General features: G+C 46.0%; 1 protein-coding gene across 8 annotated transcripts in view; it reads left to right on the forward strand.

Moving 5' to 3' along the window:
* LOC114768960 (muscleblind-like protein 1) overlaps positions 1–23,168 on the forward strand; it is a 77,211-nt gene that overhangs the window by 39,940 nt on the left and 14,103 nt on the right. For all 8 annotated transcript variants that reach the window (XM_028961534.1, XM_028961532.1, XM_028961535.1 and 5 more), the window contains exon 3: positions 22,629–22,799. In XM_028961534.1, the coding sequence (XP_028817367.1) occupies positions 22,629–22,799 (171 nt within the window). The remainder of the gene's footprint in view (positions 1–22,628; positions 22,800–23,168) is intronic.

Consider the following 23,168-nt stretch of genomic DNA (forward strand, 5'->3'; position numbering starts at 1 on the left):
TATGATGCAGAGCTTCATTGAAGTTCACATGACTAAAATTCAAGTGGACTGAAACGCTTCATGTATTTGGTTTAATCTAATTCCACTATAAAGCAGTGGAGAATCCATCAAGTATGTTGTCTGGTAATGTGAACCCCTCCTGCCCCCTTTCCTCAAGTGGTATTATCCTCGTGCTGAGTAATGTGGATCGATGTGGATGAGTGTGCAGCCGGAAGGCGCTACATGGGGGTGGGTTTCGGGGGGTGGCATGGCATGGAGAAGAAAGATATAAATACATGAAGCCCCCCCCCCTTGCGTTCTCCCTCGCTCCCTCTTGGGACCTTTTGACAGGTTATCTTTCTCTCTTGCGCTCACAGGACCTCTGGTTATCAGTATTAACACTGAACTGCTCCGAGTATCTGTGAATGTGTCGCAAAGGGCAAGCTGCTGGAGCCCATGGGTCTGTGCCACCTGTAAACTGCAGGTATGCTAGAAGAAATAAGGCGTCAGATTTTGCTTCATCATTTCATCCTGCTCATAATAGAGCTGCAGCTGCTCGGCTGGGTTTAATGGAGTGCAGTGGGCACTCTGCGCTGGCATTTAATACAGAGTGCACTTTGCATTGGATTTAATCCAAATAAAGAGCTGTGTAATAGGAGGTAGAGGGTATCCAGTACCTGAAACGCTTATAAAATCATGTACATTCTAAATGTCGGCATACATGTCGCCTTTTAATGAGATTGATGGTGCAAGGATAGTGGTTTCTCAAACAGCACATATGCAAACCAAAACACACACACATCACTCATCAGTCACTTGGTTTGTTAGGTCTTGTGTACTTTGGTCTGAAAACTGTGTGGGAGAAGTCAGGAAGTCGCCTCTAAGGAGGAACCATGCATCTGTTTTTCAAAGCCTGCAATGGGTGGACTTCTGTCCCTTCCTCCCTCATTCTGTTCCCCATCATGCATTCATTCTTTCCGCCTTCATGTTTCCATCTTTAATCCTCTGCTGTATTTATTTACAGTAGCTGGGCCAGATCAGTCTCAATTTTGGTCCACTACTTGGACACTATGTGCCATGTCGGTGTCCCTATAAAAAAAAAATAATGCAGATTCTTTTCCCTTTCACTCCATTCAGAAGCATAGAGATGAGACGAAATGGGATGTTTCATTTTCTATCAGCATCAAATGAAATACATATATTGTATGCTTTAATCCCCAATGCTTGCTTCACACACCACGACAAAGTTAACACCTCTGTGAGAATGACTCCATACTACAGTGTAACCCAGCATTGGTTGTGTTACCTATATTACTGCCATATGCCACCGATACGCAGTTGGGAAAACTGCACATCTGCACCCATTGCCTTAGGATTTTGTGTTTAATCTGTGCTACACCTCCACAATATAAAAATACCATAGGTGATCATAGATTTAATGATGCACTTTTGCAACTGATTTACTAATGTGGAAATCTGGCATGGCCTTGGGCTTGACCGTGACTTAAAATGTCATCAAGCTGCCCTTGCAAGAAACAGGTACGCACGTAAATTGTTACCGAAATGATTCAGTTAACACGTGGGATAATCGTGTCCTGCAAAACCCTGCAGGGCTTGCTGAACCATCATAAGGAAAGACTTGCTTGTGCTCATTTCAATTCTTTGGCGACAGGTCAACCCAGCCGAAGCTTTTTCAAATGTGCATGTCCGGGTGGCAGAAATTAATCGCTTCTTTCCTAAACATCTCAGATCCCGCCTCACACGTCCCCGCTGCCTGCTGTAATGAGGGTCACAGGCGAACAAGCTGCAAAACGCACACACAGCCAATCACAATGTGCTGCGTGTTGCCGTCTTGTTAGAGGGACAGAGGTCTTGGCGGCAGACATCCGTCTTAAGTCAACCCGCCTGGTTGACCCCGACGTACAAAGATGTGAATTGTCTAGACTGTGCGCAGCCTTGAACCGTAGGGATCTGCAGATTCAGATCTAGATCTAGATATTTCAGCCATGCGTCTCATTCCATCTTTAATCCATTCCGTACTTCTATTCGCCTCAATCCAGACATGGCTGTCTTCACTAGAAGAGCTCGCATACACCCCCCCCCCCCCCCCCCCCCCCTCCATCTTTTCTTGCTTGCACTGAGCACTTAGAGGATTACACATTTTTCTTTCATCATCTCATCCCCCCAGTGGGGCCCACATTGTTATTCCCCACAATGCCGCTGGTTTTGGGCGGAGGGAGGGGCAGGCGCAGACTGGACCTGCGGGCATCGTCATCACTCGTCTCTGTAATGAATCCTAAACCGTCCTCTTATCTGGCCGAAAGCCGCAGGCACGGAGCCGGCGCTGCCAAAAGGCTGCGTGGCTGAAGAAAGGCGCCAGGGCTGAAACCCAGCAGCACAGCGATACGGATCTCGGGATATCCCTTCTGGTGCGGCTCGAGCGACGGATGCGCCGGCATCAGCGTCCTCCGCTCCCTCCGCAGTCTCCGACCCGGCCATCTCATCTGCCATCGCATATTAGCCCTCCGCAGCCTAGCGTCTGGGACGGGAATTAGTCCACAGATGACCAGTCTGATAAGGCTGGATGTTAAACAGCCCGTTGTCCTTTCTTTCCTTTTTTGCCGTTCCCTGTATTCTTTACAGATTATGACTTCAATATCTGATCCAATCTCAGACACAGATGATCCTTGGTGTCTCGTTTTTTTTGCGTGCCCTTGGTATTTGTTTGAAGAGCCACAACCATCCCTGCACAATTCCAAGGACCAAAGAGATGCAGCCAGATGCCACCGTTCCATCCTGCATGCTGTGTGGCCAGGGCAGTTCTGGCCTGGTGGGAGTCCTGGTGGTAGCAGGATAGATGATGACCCTGACCCAGATACAAGCACCTCGCAGATCGAGACAAGGCCAGGCGAGAATAGTGTGCGCAGACATGTTAACAGGAAATACTGTGGTGTCTGTCTCTCACACCAAATTCCCCACATAGGAAATCTGTTGTTGTCCTGGAATGAAATTTTTCAGATGTGAGCTGTGCAGGCCACTGAGTAAAATAAATAATGGAAGCAGGCTGAGCTAATTCCCACCCCCTTCTCTTCCCGCCACAATTCTTCTTGTCTTTTTTTTTTGTGTGTGTTATCAAGATGTAGACACACATGACTCATCCAGACACAGGTATGGACATTGGCACTCGACCCACTCAAACATGCAGGAGATCCCGGAGCCCAGCAGCAGAACCTGATCCTCTCCACCGTATCGCTTTCATCATCCTCTGACACGCTGCTCTTCTCGGAGGGCTTGAGGTGTAGCAAAATATCGGCCACTTGCTTCTTCTTCTGTCTTTTAAGGAGTTTGCGTAATTCAGCCTTTCAGAGGACACTATCACAAAGCACTGGGTAAAAAGGACCAGGCAACACAGGCTTGTTCACAGTTTAAAGCACATGAGGTGAAACTGCAAATTCAGCCCTTCTGTTTTGATAGAATCAGGAATGGTCATCGCTGGCAATTAGCAGTAGTTCAAGATGCTGGTTGGACAAAAGCAGCTACGTCATGCAGTGTCCAGTGCCTTTCTGCAAGTAGGAGTTTAATTTAAAAACAAAGGAATAAGGTTAAGAGACCCTATATAATGCCCAACAGTGGGTACTACATAAGCACACAGGTATGGAAAATAATATATTAACTAATAATTAATCCAAAAGTCCAGTAGCAGATGGTGGCCCCTTGTGTCACGGATTCACTAGGCCTGAAACACATTTTGATTTGAATATTTCAGTTTGTGTACATTAATTAGAAACATCAAGTTACTGTGTTTGTCCGACTGAAAGTACTCGCCTCAGCACAGCGAGAACAAAGCACTTGTTGTTATAGCTTTGCGATGTAATAGGTCAAACTGGGAAAAGTAAAATATAAAGCAGCTGAAATGGGGCATTCTGCCCATCAGATAATAAATCACCTCCTGTGCTTGTATACTAAGGCCAGAAATAGACTTGCTGTGAGATACCTATGCGTATCCGTATACGGTTGCGTTGTCTGTGCTGATATCCTTGCGTTCGTACTGTGCGTCGCAATGTGTAGTGAGTACTCCTTACCACAAGGAGTCAGTGTCGAGGCCACAAACCAAATAAATGAATGAATACCTGTATCTTTAAATAGTAATATGTCAAGTGCAGATCTCACTACACAGGTAAATTACGCAGGTATTTCATCTGTATGTATTCCGTTAATTTTTGAGTAAGTGCACAAAAACTGATGCATAGAACCCAGGATATAAACCATGGCTGTACGTGTGTGTGTGTGTGTGTGTGTGTGTGTGTATATATATATATGTAGTTAACAGCAAGTATACTTCTGAGTATGTACTTGGTGTTATGGTCTGGGTGGTTTTGAAAAGAGGCTTGAAGGAGGTTTTGGGTTGTACCATCATGAAAAGATGTCTGACCAGTGACTTTCACTGCCCTGCTTCCTTAATTCTAACCCTCTCTCCAGTTCAGTTCTACAGTCTGTTTTCTCTCTGCCTCTTTCCTGTCCCTCCTTTGCTAATCTGGATCTTTCTCTCTCCCGACTCTCGGGGCAAGGGGGCAGGTGTAAGGCGGTCAGTAGCGCTAACAACTGGATATCCGCCTTTGTTCCTCTGACTCAAGGGAATGGAATCCTGGACACTTCTCCAGCAGAGAAAGAGAAATCGGGAAAGTGATGGAGAACAGGGAAGCAGAGCGGAGAAAGCTTTTTGATGAGGCGTCGCATTTTGGACTGAATTTCACACATGAAGTGGAAGTGGCCTGGAATACCTCAGCATTTAGAGAACAGATGAGGCCAAGCCAGGGGCTGACTGGGACAGAGAACACACAGGCCTCTTTATTTATGACACCCCTTTCACTCAGTTACATAAGCTGTGGCGCGGACGGAGGCCATCTGAATTTTGCAGACCAAAGAATGTTAGAAAACGGCAGACAGAGGATTAGTGGGACAGAAACTGTCACAGTCGCCTGGCAACGTAGACGCAGAGTGTGAGGGGCTGGGTGAATTGGGCCATGTTGTGGCGCATCGTTAGGTTTGTGTAAGTGTGTGTGTGTGTGTGTGTATCTGGCTTTTATAAAGATGTATTGCCACTGGAGTTGGGTGTGATACGATTGGAGATTTTGCATATCAAATGTGTGTGTGTGTGTGTGTGTGTGTGTGTTGGTGCCAGTGGCCTTAGACACCTGCTGGGGGACTTAAATAGCCTTGTTTGGCTGAGAGGACACAACAGAGACACTGTCACTCCCAACCGTGATGAGTGTGTGATCACAGAGAGAAAATAGAGGAAAGAGCACACATTCTCCAAAAAAAATCGAAATATTCTTGCACATCAAAACACTTAGTTTCCAACATAAATCCAACAAATACCCAATTATGGATATAACTGATCAATTTCTCGGTCACTTGTTTCATTATTAATATTAAATCCATATAGGGCCATAAATGCATCATTATTGGAACCTCTTTCCAGATAATCTCAGAAGGTTAGTCCAATGTTAACTGGACTTGTTTTGGTTCCTTCACAACGTTTCACTCTTTCTCAAGTCTGGATCAAGTCTTATCTTTCCAGGTAATAATCTAATAACATATTAATAACCTAGCTCTAAATGCACACCCTAACTTCACCTTCTGATCTTTAAATAATAAGTTAACAGCATCATATGACAAGCAGGCGACTTGTTTGTCAAGGTCCCTCTGAATGATTCATTATCTTCAGTTTGATTAGGATTCTGTATTATCCGTCTTGCTCCAGGGTGACTCAGGTCCCTTGGACCTCCCGTGCTTACATTTACATTTACATTTACATCCGTGGCATTTATCAGATGCCCTTATCCAGAGCGACTTACAGTCATTAGTGACAGGGACAGTCACCCTGGAGCAACTCAGGGTTAAGTGTCTTGCTCAGGGACACAATGGTTGTAAGTGGGGATTGAACCAATGACTTTGTGGTCTTCTGGTTCATAGGCGGGTGTACCAACCCGTGCTCTGCTTATAAACGCTGACAAGCGCAATGCCCCTGGTGCCACGTGCATCCCATTTGCAGATGTCTAAGCAGTGGCTAAGACAATCGGATGGGGGGGGGTTTCTTTCATTACAGCTGCCTTTTGTTCATTCACAAGGTCCTTTATTTCTTCTTCTTTCATCTGTTTTCTCCCCCAACTTCTTATTCTCCTCTACACAGATGCCAGATTCTTCGGTTCTGATCCATTGCTCGAAAAAAATTATGGGGAAAGGAAAAAATGTGAAATGGCGGATTTCACAAAAGCTCTCGAGGCACAAAAGAGCGATGAAAAGAAATGACTCCAAATGCCACAATTACGTAGGGCAGCTATTAAGCCATAAAGAGAAAAAAGGGGGTTTTATTTCTGTCTCTCTCCCACACACTATGTTTTGGCAAAGGAAAGATTTTAATTTCCCATCACCATTCTTTTTTTTTTTTTTTTTCATTTTAGCCAAAATGAATGTTAGAGAAGGGAGGGACATAATTATGAGTAGGAGAGGTTCCTCGCTTTTCCATTAGTGCTTTTAATGAGGCTGTAGTTACTTTCAGCCTCCTCCCAGGGGCTAATCCTGGCTGAGGTGACAATGAGGAGGGGACGTCCGCTGACGAAATGTCAGCACATCCATATTGTTGTCCTTTCAAGAATATGGCGTCACTCCCTCTGCAGCTGAGAGGTGTAAAAAAGAGAGCTGCGTCTGCAGTGTGTGTGTGTGTGTGTGTGTGAGAGAGAGAGGGAAGGATTATTTATGATTTTTTGTTATGCCTGCCCATTTGCAGAGCAGGGATGTGCATTAGCTGCTGGCCCGTCTCTCCAGACTGGCACTGAAGTCTTCACCATGCACACGCCTGCACCTGTCTAATTCCGTCTGAAATGACGTTGATGTTGAAAGTGAAAGTGCTCGTCGTGTCTTGCATCAAATCAATTGGACATGTGGCACCTTTGAAACAACATTGATTAAATCTTAGTTTTACAATGATCCTTAGACAATACGATTCGGTGGTTCTCTACATAGCTTCAATTATCAACCAAAATTCAATGTTGAATCAGCCACCCAATGTGCTACTTAAATAATCCTACATTCTAGTTAATGCCAAAAGTGATGGTGGCAAGCTTATATATTGTGCTGTTGTGGTAGATCGGTAACCTGAACACTTCACACCAAATGTTGGCTTACCTTGTTTATTTAATATTTTCTCATTTGACTGGTGATTCTCTACATGTCGATTTTTTTATGCTGACGGTCATAATAGTCCAAAGTAGCTGCCAGAGGAATGGTAATATATGGCTGCTGAAATTTCCTAGTGGAGCCTCACCATGGAGCTCCACCGTGGAATCCACTGCCCGTTAGGGAGATGGCTCACTAGCGTGTCCTACAAAGGCCTGCTAACAGATGGGGCGTGTCACCTCTGCTGAGTCCCCTTTGTTTCCCTGATTAATGGAGGCTGACTACATCTGACTAATTACTTATTGTTGAGATTGTCTTAAAGGAGGACAGGGGAAGGGGTTCATGCCGAGATGCACTACTGAGAGACCAGCATCGAGAGTGGTGCACCGCTGTCCTTTATGACTGTGATAAGTCATCATTTCAATTTATTTATTTTTTTGCCCCATTGCTCCTTTCTTGAACAATTCTGTTTGTCTTTGAGGGACACTCAGATGTCACTTTAATCAGACTGGGTCAATTAGAAGCTTGTCTCTAACAGCATGACATTCCCTCAGGATAGCCATCATATTTCTCGTCCGATCCACCTGCTGACAGACAGAGAGAGAGCGAGTAAGAGAGCGAGAGAGAGAGAGAGATAGAGAGAGAGAGAGGGAGGTAAAAGGAAACTCTGCATTTCACTCTTCAAGGGCACGGCTGACATTGCCACGACCTTGCCTATTTTCTTTCAGACATGAGACACCTTTCTGAGTTTGCTGCATGGCAATGCAGCTGAGAGGTCATTTTTTGCGGTGATTCCCTGGTTATCATGCATGCATCCACAAATGGCGTATGAACAAATAAACGAAGCATGGAACGGTTGCATTTACAAATTTATCAGATCACCAAGAAATATTACACAAAAAAATGCAATTAAAAATGTTAAAACATAAATATAGTGACTGTAACTGTGACTGTGACATAAATATATCACTGTAACTCTTAAGGCTCGACTGACCAAGTCCAAATTTAATTAAATTTTTTGACAATTCAATGAATTAACAGTTTTTCAATAATTGTAATTTTCCAAGGTGTTTGTTAAGCAATTTGATCTGTCTAATGTGTGTTTTTTTTTAGATACTTGTTTCCGTGATCATGATACTTTGATGATGATTATTAGCCTCAGAGGTGGACCCTATGGGACAGACAGAGACGTCTCTGTGGGGGCTCTTTACTCTCTGACCGGTTTAAAAACCTGCACTGTGTGGTGGAGCTGCAGTGACGCAGCCTGTGAAGAATGGTAGGCGTGTGTGTGCGAGGGTGAGAGGCAGGCAGCTGAGTCCAAGCCTGCAGGGGAGAGACAGTTATATATCTGTGTCCCACTTGTAAGGTATGTGTTGAAAGCTTCACACCAAAGAGTGATGCGTGACCCCTCAGGAGATCAGGGGACATGGAGCACAAGTGACGGTTCTTCTAAAACTCTGATGATGTACTTGCCCTACAAAAAGGTTCAAATGAAAATAAAAACCAAAAAATAACCATTAATTCAGCTCTCGTTCTCTTATTATTTTCACTGCCGCTGGATCAACGTGGGACACAATGGCAGTGGCAGGATTTGCATGTATTGCACGTGTGACAAAATTAACCATCACCGCATTGACCTCAGCAGCGAGGGGCACTTTCACTCAGCACAATTTTGAAAAGAGCAGAGAGGTCATGTGACCCACGGTATCTCTGTCAAGGGTCTGGGGTCTCTGGACTGACAGACCTGTCAACCCCTTCCTGTCACGCTCTGGTTGGGAATCCCAGCTATCCTGCCTGTGCGCATACAAGCATGTGTGTGTATACATTACTTTAGTCAAAGGGTGCAGGGCACTTTACCTTGTTAAGTGTGTGTGACAGAAGCTGTCAGTATGGGACTTCATAAGGGGGACAGGGTGCAATGTTTAGGTGGCTGTCAGTGCAAACACTCTCACTTTTCGGACGTTTCACCATGACGTCAAGTGTCCTTTTTCCATAGATAACACCCTTATTTCAAGATCCAGAAATAGCTCTGTCCCTAAAAGGCATCGAGGCATAAATCAATATTTCAAATTGATGAAAGACCAATCCCATTGTGTGCATGTGCATCAATGCCTTCGATAATTCCGAACGTGTAAAATGTGATCATTATCTCTCGCAATAAATAAATAAAGCAGAGCGCTGTGAGGTGTGGTGTTGTTGCGTATGCTTGGGCATTCTCAGAAACGGAGCGTGTTTTTTACGCCGAAACCCCAGTGTGCTGCGTGAACGTGCACAGTCATTAGGCACAGACGCTAAAGATTTCTGCCCTTCCCGGCAAAAAGCTCTAATTGAGCAGCACCATAAAAGCTTTCCCCACTCAATGCAACCCACGACACGTGTTAATGCCACGAGACTCTGCGTTCTCCATTTTTGTACCTTTTTTGAAAACACAGACACTGCATTCAGCAGGACTGTGTTGTACAACGCATGTTATATATATATATATATATACACACACACACACACACACACACACACACACACACACACCAATGACGGACAAAGAAAATGGCACGTATGTTTCAGTTTTGCCTTGAAAAGAGAATATATAGATATTGGTATTTATACTTTTTAAATTTGCCTACTCTGTGTACATGTGCCTACACCGTGTAAATTTGCCATGTAAATACGCCTACCCTGTCTCCTATCTGTTTCCTGTTTTACTGTAACTGGAGCCTTGTTGTTTCATCTGTCTGTATACTGGATGGTATTTAGAAGTTTAGCTTTGACCTGAACACCTAGTTCATGAAGTTTTGATTGAACTTTGTGGACTGATGTAGCGAGGGTTTTTTTTTTTTTCCTGTGGATCCACGTCATGGAGCAGATCTGTTCATTTAGTTTCAGAACGATAGCAGAACTCTTACTGCCCTTGACCTCACGAACCTGACAGCAGAGTTCAGTTGTGAAAAAAGAAGTAAGACAATCTTTCAGATATAATGACTCCCTGTCACACTCCATATACACGGGTAGTGGTTCGCTGAGAAGAACCAGCGCTGTTTGTCCTGAAAGGAGTGAACCTAAATAAATTGGATCTGCCCCGTGACATGGATCCACCCCAAAAAAGTTAAATGTTTTTTTTTTTTTGTCCCTTGTTTCATCCGTCCTCCGGGTTCTGTGCAAGTGAGTTGGAAGTATTTCAATAAATTTAAATGATATCCAAACATATTTGCATAGTAGTTGTCCTACGTGGGGGGTCTTCACTCCAGTTGCTATTCTAGTATCCAGTGTGTGAGCCACTACCTAGATAGATGTATCTGGAAGTACTTAACATTTTACCGTAGCTCTATTGCACCGCGGTGGCAGTATTTGTGCAAGATTTAATCTCTAGACTGCATCTTTCCTGCAGTTGAGCTTCTTTAAACAGTTTCAGTCTTTTGCTTCCTATTGCATTTAGTCTAAGACGACTGCATTCTGACCGACTGGGGGTGCAAATGTAAGCTGTACAGGATCGTGTTGCCCAAGGATCAAGACTGAGCTACATCGTCCTGGCACATGATGCTGCTCTCGCCACCACAGCATGGTGCTTGTCTGGCCATGTCACCTGGCCATGTCCACGTCACCGGCTGCATGTGAACAGCGGTGCAGCATGAGCGCAAGTGACAAGTTAATCCCCCTCGTCAGGCGTGGTCGCGGGTTTCCTCCTGACGGACGGTGAGACGGAGGCGGGGCTGCGGGAGCAAAAGAAAACAGCCAGAGTTGTGGGGTTAACCTTGGAGACACTCGTTCCACCCTCCGTTGGATTGTAATTGCCTGTCACCTTCCTCGCAGTAGACGTGGATGTGAGTAAGTGAGAGAAGGTGGAAAGGAAGAGACGGGAGGAGGGGGTGTCAGTAGAGTGTGTGTGTGTGTGTGTGTGTGTGTGTGTGTGTGTGTGTGTCCACTGTCTCGCTGGTTTGCTCTGTGATGGATCAGCCTTGAGACAGTATCAAAGATCAAACATTGTATTCCTACTCTGGGTGTGTATGTTTGTGCAAGTGACGTCACCGGTAAAAGGGCTCAATTCCCGTTCCCCATGGCGAGCAGGCGGCTGAGCAAAAAGAGATTTACATTTACCCCCCCAAAACACAGTCGCCCCGACTCTCCTCTCTTCCCTCATCCCCTTTATCTCCCCCTCTTCACTGTGGTGCGAAGCTGCATGAAAGCTGCTCTTGTGGAGGGGAAACGTAGACGCCGGCACTCGAGACGCGAAGCGAGCCAAGTTCCCGCCAGCCGGCAGAGGACGACCCACAGCTAGACCCGAGTGGCAACTCATCTGAAATCTCTAAAATACAAACATTGTCCGAGCTCTCTCTCTCTCTCTCTCTCTCTCTCTCTGTCTCTCGCTCGCCACAGTGCATCATGCTGGATTTAGATGGTTGTTTGTTGTGTGAGGGGGAGTAAAGTCATTAATAATGGAAGCTGGCCTGGCCTTGTGATGCTTGTGTTCTCGAGCAGTAGCACAAGAACTAAACTAATGCCAGCAGTGTGTGTGTGAGCGTGTGTTCCTTTATTGCTGCTGCAGACTAGTCCTTTTTGGTAAAATACAGGGTAGGGACGTGAAGGAGTACGTATTTGAAATTTTAAGCGACGGAATGACTGGTAGCTTCATGGCCTCGCACCTCCAAGGTCTTGAGTTACAATCCCAGGTCTGGCTTTGTGGGTGCGGAGTTTGCCTGGTCTCCCCACGTCGGTTCAGGTTTCCTCCGGGTTCTCCAGTTTCTTCGTGCCACCTAAAGGTATGTGAGTTTGACTTAGTATAAAAATAAGAGTAAGAATACCTTGAGAACACATGTACTGCGACATAAAAATAAATCAAAAGTTCAGCTGTTATTGATTAATTGCCATGAATGGAATAACCACCTGATTGGCTTAGTACTCGCCGCTGCGGATTTGCATGCGTTCATTCTTCTGGTTCTCTCGCGTAATCGCACACAAAACACGTCTGTGTCTGTTAAAATCTCCTTGCATGACTTCCTGCTGTCTGTGTCCCATGGGCTGAAAGGAAGATTACCGTGTTTGCCGCAGCAATCGGCAGACATTAATCCTTCAGCGTCACAACAAGCGATTCCAGCGTGGAATCGCTGGAATCGCCGAACCGAACACGCGATTACCGTGTTCGGTAATCGCGCGGCGTCTGCGGGGGCCCGAACACTGGAGGCCCAGGCACCGGGGCGGCGTGAAGTCCGCCGGTAAAGTGAAGTGATTGTCACATGTGATACACAGCAGCACAGCTGTCCTCTGCATTTAACCCATCACCCTTGGTGAGCAGTGGGCAGCCATGACCGGCGCCCGGGGAGCAGTGTGTGGGGACGGTGCTTTGCTCAGTGGCACCTCAGTGGCACCTTGGCGGATCGGGATTCGAACCGGCAACCTTCTGATTATGGGGCCGCTTCCTTAACCGCTAGGCCACCACTGCCCGTACGTGTGGTATGTGGTATGTGGGTGGCTCAGGTACGATGTTATTAGAATTATTTATTTATTTTTATCTCTTTGTTAGCACCCCCCAACCGCGGCGCACGAGCACTTATTCTCTCTCAATTTCTCGCCATGCAATTTATGTCGACGTGACACTGCCGGATTCATCAGCGCGTCATTTGCTCACGTAATTGATTCATTTGTCGATTTGTATTCTGCAGGTTTGTTTTTTTTCCTCTCTGTTCGTCAGCCTTGCCGTTAATTCGCCCGCCGTATCTGGACCGTCGTGCTGTGTTTGGCCGCTGGATGCGATTTGTTGACAGTAAACGTGGAATTGCCGGTCCCCTCCTCCAGCTGTCAGCAGCACCGAGTGGTACATCTTCATCCTGCTCGTTCGGCTGAGTTTGGCTTTCAATTAAATACGTCTCGGGAGAGAATTAAGCAACGGCACGCTAGAGGAGATGCAATTCTTTCTTTTTTTTGCAGCATGTGAGTGTGTCAGTCAACAGATTTGTGATTTGTTTGGGTTTACAGGGTCAAACACACCTCCGATAGTGATAGCATTTAGAAAATGTGCTGTATTGAAGCTACCATGTGCTGAGTGCATCATCCATTGATCGAAGGACACATCACACATTTTGTTCATGCTACACTTGTGTGAAAAAAGGGTCTTTGAGAGATGACAGTACCGCTTTAAAAAAAAAAAAAAAGATAAAAACAGGTATCTGGTAGCTAATCTTAGCTGGTCTAGAATCATGCAACAAACCTTCCATAATTTGGTCAGATTAGCCAGTCAATTACTGAAAACCTCAACCTGAAAGCTACTGAGAAAAAATGCCTCCCCAGCAAATTTTGCTGGTTACATGGGCTTTTTTTCAAAACATATTTGAAGCTGAGTTCCAAATCAACAACTGGAAGAGCGCAATTGTTTCCTCCAAAAAGCCAATTTGAGCTGCATATTGGGGATTTGTCGGTTGTATGCAAATTAGCGTGTGACATCATCCAGCGACTTTCTGGGTGCAGTTCAGCTACTTCTGTAGGAGATAATTGGCACTACTGACAGTGAGTAGGCTACACATTGTGTTGCTTTGCTCACTCTCTTTTCCGTTCTCGCTAGCCAATCGATGCACCAGATCAACTGAAGAATACTGACAAGTGAAAACAATTTCCAACGGTACTTTTCTCACCCTCAACCCAGATGGACGTGATGGCTTCTGACAGCTGACTGTCAGCTTGGTGCATTATGACCCTGAATCTGGACACTGGCTACCATTAATTCCAGTCTTCAGGCAAAATAATTGGTGTTGTTCCAGTTCATCACAGATCGAACATGTACACGTGTACATCACTGAGAATTCACCTTACCTCTCCATGACAGAGCCCAGTACAAACCCAGCTATCCCAGAAAAGACATGTGGACGCTCTGTTAGGGGGGAAATGTCAGGTTCTAAGATCACTATAAAGGTGATTGATATGAAGTAGGGTTTCAAGTTTCAGAGTTACAGAAAACAATGCAACATTATTGTCAAATTCTTGGGGGTGTGGACTATGGGCTCCTCCCATTTTAAGAACATTTACATTTACGGCACTTGTCAGTTGCCCTTATCCAGAGTGACTTACAGTCAGTAAGGTTTGTCAGGTTTGAGCTGGGTGGGTACTTTGTTTCTCCTACCGTTCCTTTTCATTTCTGTAAAACCGGACAATTTATACAGCGTCATGAAAACCGGGCCCTTAGTTTTAAAATATCCCGGTGCAGTTTCACTGATCAGCATGTACAGAGCTTGTCACATCCAGGTAAATGGCGTTTAATCTATTTTTAAACAGGCTAACTAGAACGTGATGATGAAAACAGAAGAAGACTCCGGAGAAATGTCAGGGTGTGACGGTTTACAGCAAAATGTAAATGTCACTGTCTCCGTGATAAGTGTGAATGGCACAGAGCAGCCTGCGGGGTGTTTTTTTTTTTTTTTTCTGTGCCTGTTTTCTCAGACCTGGCATCTGGGGAAATCAGGGCTGTATTAGAGTCGCGACGGGTCAGTCCTACTGGGCCGCGTCCATATAGAGGTAGAGTGTCTTCCTCATTTTCTTTCTTTCTCTCCCATACACACATCTGCAGCATTCTGTCTCTTGTCATTTTTAGTTTTTTTTTTTTTTTTTTTTATCCAACACCCTCCCTCCACTTCATCCATTGCCTGGCTCTTCCTTTTTTCAGAGACTCACTATAACAGCCTTTTGCCCTTGGAGGCGTTGAGTACAAAATGAAATAGAGAGAAAATAACAGCTTACAAATAGCCCTAAACAAATGGACCTTTATTGGCTGAGGCCATCACGCCGCGTTATTGAAATCTGTCTTACGGACCTGCAGCGCCAATTAGAGGGAATGAGAATTCCCCCGTAATAAATAAGGCGCCGTTATAACCTTACTAGTAACAGTAGAGGTGGGGATGGGCTAAAAATGGCAGGTGATGTGCTCAATGTTTAAAGCGAATTGTCACTAATCATCTCTCGCTCTGAAAACGGAATTAAAAAAAGACAAAGCGAGGCGGGCTCCGGAGAGGCGGAATGAGAGGGAAGGAGAGGATGACACCGCAGAGAGTGAGAGAGGGATCTGTGAGAAAGCCCCCTTGTAGGCTTGTGGGAGGCCGATACGGCTGCATCTGCAAAACATCATGTGACGACGCCCCTTCCACTCTTCCCCTGCCGGCTGCACATTCCTGCTCGTTAACGTGACCCTCATTAATGGGCTCACGTGCGCAGGCGTCGCATTCTCAGCGCAGCCTGTGCCTGCGTGTTTGAGCGAAGGCGTGTGCGCGGCCTATAAAACGGTTATTAATGAGTTACTGCAGAGACTTGTTTATGCCGCCGCCCCCTTCCATTTAAACCTGGACGTGAAAATGACTTGACGCAATTTTCTGGTGTTGAGGTGGGGAGAGGGGGGGGGCAACAGCATCAGCCGTCGCGGCGTGAATATACGAGGTTATCACCGGATACCACCCCCCCCTCCCTTTTGTCACTTGACACCCTCATTCCACTGCAGCCGTGGCAAATACACAGCCTAGCCGGGAGGTCAGCCAGGGTGAACGTTATGTGATCTTGACTGTCACTTGTTTCGTATCAGGTGGTCCGCTAAATCTCCTGGCCTGGTACCCCAGCCCGGACACACTTTCCTCAGCAGTGAGGCTGTTTTCGGGTCGTGATAGAAACGGAAAGAACAGAATGATGTCAGTTTTAACGTCACCCCTGTCCCTGTTGTGCTACTGTATGGATGGACCCTGTTCTTCCTAAAGATTTGGTGTTTTGACGATGGATGTGAAGAAGCTGCAGAAGATTTCAGATCATTAATCTCCGGTTGGTGTTGAGGACTTACATAACTTTTGTACATTTCACTCAATCTGGAATAGGATGCTCCTATTAAAACAGAGCCTGTTCTGTTGCGACCCTACACTTTCAGGGGACAAGTGGACCAAAACCGCAAGCGATGTGTCACACTCAGGGTTTTAGGCTGTTCTGTTGTCACGTATCATGAGAAAATGTGCAGTGAAGCCGTCTTCAGAGAGGCATTCTATTTGGTGTGTGTCCCCCAGAGGCCTTCGCACTTCACCACGGAATGTAAACAGCAGTCATCTCACCACTCCTCAGCTCGGTCATAGATTTTTTTTTTATATTGTAATCCTTGACTAGATGGAGCACGACGGCACATGATCTGAGACTGAGATTAGACTGAAAGCACAGAAAAAAAATCTATACAGGGACTTCAGTGTTTGCTGCTGGAGCCTTCAGATTTGCCGCTGCTGCACAGTGTTTGTGTTGTAAAGGCCTGATAGGATCACTTCTGCCGTGCAGCAGGACTCCCGCCACACAGAGCCCACACCTCATCTGGTGTAGCGTCTGCATTCACACACTGTGGTTTAAGGCTGAGAAACGCACCACAGCTCCTTTCCCTCAACCAAATGCTGTAAAACTGGGAAATGGAAGCTTGATACATAAATGGGCCAAGCGGTAACTAAATGATGGGTATGCTAGACAGGATCTGCTCTAGGGGGTGCCAGACGGGTGCAGTGTCCCTGTCAACAGTCCTGGACCCCCCACTGATCCTCCTAGACAAGAGGACTTTACTCAAAAACACACACATTCATTCGATTCCAGCCTCATATTTTATAGGACCTGTACATTCTACAGCAAAAAAAGCAGTCCACTGTCCAGCCACTGAATGATTTGCTGTTTCTGTTCATCCTGGAATATAACTTCACACTTGGCCTTGGCACAGGGGCCAGTTGGATTCTCAAGATGATCAGCAACACAGGGATGTCAGATTGAAAGCTGTGAGATATATTGTCATTTTAAATATTTATAATTCCAAGCTGAACATCCTTAAATGGGTTAAGCAAATCATTTCATTAATCAAGTAAAAATGTATATATAAAAGTAACATGTAGCATTCGTTTTTATTTTGTTTAGTTGAGAGAACAATTTGCTCATTGCTTATTAAAATATGATACAGTACAGGCCAAAAGTTTGGACACACCTTCTCATTTAATGTGTTTTCTTTATTTTCATGACCATTTACGTTGGTAGATTCTCACTGAAGGCATCAAAACTATTAATGAACACATGTGGAGTTATGTACTTAACAAAAAGTGGAGACCTGGCCTCCACAGTCACTGGACCTGAACCCAATCGAGATGGTTTTGGGGTGAGCTGGACCAACAAGTGCTAAACACCTCTGGGAACTCCTTCAAGACTGTTGGAAAAGCATTTCAGGTGACGACCTCTTGAAGCTCATCGAGAGAATACCAAGAGTGTACAAAGCAGTAATCAGAGCAAAGAAACTAGAATATAAAACATGTTTTCAATTATATCACCTTTTTTGTTAAGTACATAACTACACATGTGTTCATTCATAGTTTTGATGCCTTCAGTGAGAATCTACCAACGTAAATGGTCATGAAAATAAAGAAAACACATTGAATGAGAAGGTGTGTCCAAACGTTTGGTCTGTACTGTAGATAAATCTGACAAGTCTTGTCTGTTTACGACTTCAACAGTTATGCAATTCATTTTGTGATGCCAGATACAATATTTTGGTTTATACAACACTAGGCATGCCAGTTGTGTCGTAACAAATACAGACATTACTCTTTATGGCATGTATTGTAACACACTGAGTGCATTGTGTTTTTGTGTTGTGCCGCAGTATTTGGAGGAATCTCTCTGAGTTTTAAACCATAGGAAATTGAGAGTCAAATTTTTATTTCAGCGACCATGAAGTGAGCCCAGTCGGCTGGCAATGAATAGCCTCCCTCTCAGACTCATGCACAATACACACACCCACAGACTGGCTCTAGCCTAAAAAGGGGTTCCCAGTCGTTCTAATAAGAACCTTAGGCAAAGTTTAAAAACTGAAAGACAAAGGTAAAAAGCCATTCCCTTATAGAACCGTTTTGCACTTCCAAATATAAAACAGATACAGAGCCTTTATTCATCTCTACATTGAGTGTAGACTCACACAAGAGGAACCCGTGCAGTTAACACTAATGTTTATTCTGCATGGATTTGAATTTGGTTACAGCCACTGCTGGACTGAGATTAGTGGTCTGGAGGCTGTGTTGGAGGGACAGATCATCTGCCCCACTGGGTCAGTTTGGCCTCAGAAGGCCGGGACTATAGAACCACAGAGGCATGAGGGGAACGTGTGAGAGGCAGGAAGAGCCGGGAGAGGCAGGGCTGCTGCAATGCGCTCTCTCTCTCTCTCTCTCTCTCTCTCACTCTCAGGCGACACCCCTGCTGAAATGTGGCACAGCGACGCCGTATGTAATGAGGCCAAGGTGATTTATATCAGCAGCGTGCTCCACATACACTGCCCGGACACACGATGTCCTGCACGTGTGCCTGTGTACGCACACACACACACACACACACACACACACACACACACACACACACACACAAAAAGGGTAAAAACATTTACACAAACTTCATTTACATTTACAGTATTTATCAGACGCCCTTATCCAGAGCGACTTACAGTCAGTAGTTACAGGGACAGTCTCCCCTGGAGCAACTTCATGGCACACACTCATGCCATCATTTTTGTATATGCTTTAAGAAAACATTTGCACACAAAATTAAACATTGTCATCTCAGAATGCATCACACGCTGTCTTGCGTACCTCAGTAAGAGCGTTCTACATTCTACATGCACTATTTCTAGACTGGTAGATTCCCTCCTCTCTCATTTTCATTCCATTCAGACACACACACACACACACACAGACTCTGGGAGGCTTTATCGCCAGGCTCATGGCCCCTTGTCTGAGTGACGTGTGCGACAGTTTAATAATCCAGAATGGATAACTCCACTCCTGCACTCATCCGTAATAACAGTGGGGTGACTGCAGGACAATTGAGTGGAAATTGAGACATGGAGCACTAAACAGACACACACACACACACACACACACACACATGCACTTCTGAATGGCTCTAAAGATGTAAGAACCTCAGTCAGAGCTGGAATAGGAAAGAAGTGACTTAAGTTACTGATGTTGACAAAAAGACCCACACACTTCCCCTAACGCGCAGGAAATATGAAAGTGGCAGCTCCCGGTCTATCAAATTTAAATATATTAAAATAATAAGGATCTCAATTCAGCCAATTGGATTAATCTCCTGGAAGAGTCAGTGAGTTCTGTTCGCTGCAGCTTCCTGAAGTCAGAAGGACATACGCACACACAACACACAGGCGCCCTGCCGCTCAATGGTACCAGGCTATGAAATAATAACATGGATGCTTTTATAACGACATGAATATGTTATATTTGCTGAGGGCGAGCAGCATGAGACGAGTCTGAATGTTCCAACAAGACCGGATGCGAGGGAGCGGTAAGAGCAGACACGGGCGGCTTGTGTCTGTATCTCCCGTCCCTGCAGTGGAGCAGACACGATCCGGGCCGCAACCCTCTGACGTTTAAAACGTGTTGCTGCGAGGCTGCTCAACATGAAGACCTGTGTTACTGTGGAGGTTTTGTGAGGGAGAACACAAACACCCCGTTCGCATGACATTCAGGGGGAAGGTATCAACATCACACAAAACTCGGGGGACTTCCGGATCAGGCGGGCGTATATAGGGAGCCGCACCTGATGTTCTGTACACAGACGATCGGGAGGCGGACCAGAACTTGTTCCATGACACACAGACCCTCCAACCATAGAACACATGGGAAGGGGGCCGTGTTATGGGGGGAGATTTAAGGTGTCCCCTTTCATGAACCATGGATTTATTGCCTTCATGTCATTCCTCCACAAACCCTTCTGTAAGCAGACATGAGCAGCTGAGAAGTAAGCAGCTGTTTTCTTTTACATTTTACATTTACAGCATTTACCAGACACCCTTATCCAGAGCATCTTACAATCAGTAGTTACAGGGACAGTCCCCCCCTGGAGACACTCAGGGTTAAGTGTCTTGCTCAGGGACACAATGGTAGTAAGTGGGGATTAAACCTGGGTCTTCTGGTTCATAGGCGAGTGTGTTACCCACTAGGCTACCACCACCATGTGTACCACGTAATGTTTTGCGGGAGAACGGGAAATGCATGACTCTTGAACTGGATCTAAGTCTGGATCACTTTTTATCATGATCCGAATGATTTTCCTGAAAGGCGGGGGCAGTGTGTGGGGACAGTACTTTGCTCAGTGGCACGGGATCGGTCGCCGGGATTCGAACCGGCCACCTCTCGATTGTGGGTCCGCCTCCTTACCCGCCAGGCCCACCTGTCGTTGGTTATGGATGTTCCTACGTGCTTCTGGTCCATGTGTGCGTCACCTGATTCCGCGCCCTGTATGCATTATGTCTCGTTGCATTATGTCCCTGTTTATTTCCCTGGAGTCGCGCACTTGCATCCTTCCTGCCTGTGCCGCCGTGACAGTTTTCTTTTATTAATAAACAGTGTTGGATGGTGAGTTGGGCCCAGTTTCCTGGCTCTGATCATAGCAGAAGGCAGGGCACGGGGCAAGAGACCTTGTCCTGGTAATCGCCTACAAAGGAGGGTGCCAGCAGCTGCTTAAATTCACCAAGCATGGCACAGACTCTCCTTATTTAAATGAATCTTGCTCTTTCTGAATCTCCCTTCTCTGCCAAGTGGCCAATTAAGACAGTTTTACTTTTCAGGTCACTGCTAATCCCGAATCTACTCGTGCTCCATGTCGGAAGATGTGCCTGCTCCCCGCAGCCTTACTTGAGATGCTCTAGGCACACCATTGACCGACGGAGTCGCGGTGGCAGCGTCAGGGAGTTCACCTGATCCTCCTCGTCCCTCCGGAGGAACGAGCAGATTACACCTTAGAGGCAGCGGGCCAGAGGCGGCCGAGGCGGACGCAGCTGGGAGTTGAGCCCGTGATCCCGGGACGCATCGCGCGGGGCGGCTGCAGTGCTGGCTGCTTAACCCCTGCGCCGGCGGGCAGCTCCTTTATTTGCTGCAAAAAGATAAAAGAATTTGACATTACCCTGGTGAACAGGTCAGAAGGAAAGCGGAGAAAGCCACACTGCTACTGGAGATGTTCATGGGAACACATGCAGATATGTTTGTACAACTTTGCCCAGACAGCAGGACATTTTTGAAGTGCTTGGGATATTCTGCCCGACCCAACCAGAATGCAGATCTTAGATGCATTGCTTACTGGTTAGAAGCGAATGTGAGCCTGAGTGCGGAACAGAATTTTTCAGCCAAGCGCTTCGACCGCTTTCCTGCCGAGAGAGCGCCCGGGCATCCAAATGCAATACATCTCCTCCTGTCTGGCCCAGAGGAGACAGTCTGGTTCATGGTCTCAGAGCCCAGACCGGGCGTTAACCTTGCCAGGCACAGGAGCGGACACGAGGGCAGGCCTACATTAGCACCAGGTACTTGGACATGCAGCCATGGCCTGGAGGGGCTTCAGTCCTGGAAATGGAAAAGCATTTACCAATTAGTCACGATCGATAAGGCAACAACTGAGAGGGAAGCGTTAAACCAGGGTACATACAGTTACTGGCAAATTGCTAGGAACCAGTCAGACCGCAATGCCACCAGCCAATTGGATTGTCCGCTTGCCAGTTGCCAGGGAGTGCTGGCCAATGGCATGTGAATGAGATGGAAGAAACTAGAACAGGCTGGAATGAGAGTATAGAAAGTAGTTAAATGGAAGTTTAAACAGGAATTATGGTAAGGGGTGGGGAGAGGTGACTGAAAGGCCGCATGTGGGAGGAAAACAGACGATTATGGGTATCACTATCCAAGCCGGGTCCTGAAAGTCAGCCTATAATGTCACCTCGAAACAAACAAAAAACCCACAAATGCAAAATCACACATAATTCCATAGGTTATGTCTACTCCATAGTCACAGAGGGAGCTGGAATAGATGGTGCAGAGGAGAGGGAATGAGAAGGAGCGAAATCGAAACCCCCAGAATGGCCTAAGCGAGCACCCAGCCAAGCAGGCATTATGGCAGCCTGAATTACAGCCCTTCTCCCTGACTTTCATTGCACTGGTCTCAGTATATGAATGTGATCACCCTCATCTTCCAGAGTCTGCAGAGAACCTGAGATGAATGCGCAGAAGAGCATATGTTCTGCCCGCTCTCTCTCTCTATCTCTCTCTCCCTCTCCTTCTGTCATCCTCCCTGTGCCACTATCCCGCCTTACCTCCCACAATTTCAAGTCTCAGCTCTGTTTGAATAAAGTAATAGCAAAAGGACATAAATGTGCAATGTTAATCAGACCTATTCATGCTTGCGAAGTTAGTTTGAAATGAAAGGCCTTTGGAAAAAAAGGAAAAAGGGGAACCTGTGAAACAAGTCACGGATGCGTGCATGTGTGAAAGTAATATGCGACACAGATGGAGGCTGAGAAGAGAACATCTGAGGCATGAAGGGTGCAGAAGGAGAAAAACATACATGTTGCAGTTGTGCAATGATTCTGTCTGAGCTAATAAATGAGATTAAAAATGTCCTTTCTCCTCCTCCCACCTTGTTCCACTGTCTATCGCTCCCTTTCTCTTTACCAGGGCCGATGCTCCAGGGAAAACTGTAAGTACCTGCACCCCCCTCCGCACTTGAAGACTCAGCTGGAGATCAATGGTAGGAATAACTTGATCCAGCAGAAGAATATGGTGATGCTGGCCCAGCAAATGCAGCTGGCCAACGCCATGATGCCTGGAACGCAACTTCAACCTGTGGTGAGTGCGGGTTCTTCCATCTTCAAAATGATTCTTGTTTACAGCTATAAATATCAGACATCTACTTTCAGAATTTACTGACTGTATTTACGTGGTCTCACATAATCCCAGTTATGATATCCCATATATTTGTGTTTGCTGGTGTAAACATATCAAATCCCCATTTAAAAATGCCTCACACCTTCCAGGTTGTGAGTTCGAATCTCGGCTCGGAGTTTGTATGCTCTCCTCACGTCGGCACGTATTTCCTCCGGGTCTTCTGGTTTCCTCACTCTCTACGTAGGCCTAAAACCATCAGAATGGGGCTATTGAAGTCTGTAGTAAACAGACTGCAGAACACTGCTTTCCAGTCTTCTGTCAAAGTGGAAA

This window comes from Denticeps clupeoides, chromosome 19, assembly GCF_900700375.1.
Source record: "Denticeps clupeoides chromosome 19, fDenClu1.1, whole genome shotgun sequence".
Taxonomy (NCBI): Eukaryota; Metazoa; Chordata; class Actinopteri; order Clupeiformes; family Denticipitidae; genus Denticeps; species Denticeps clupeoides.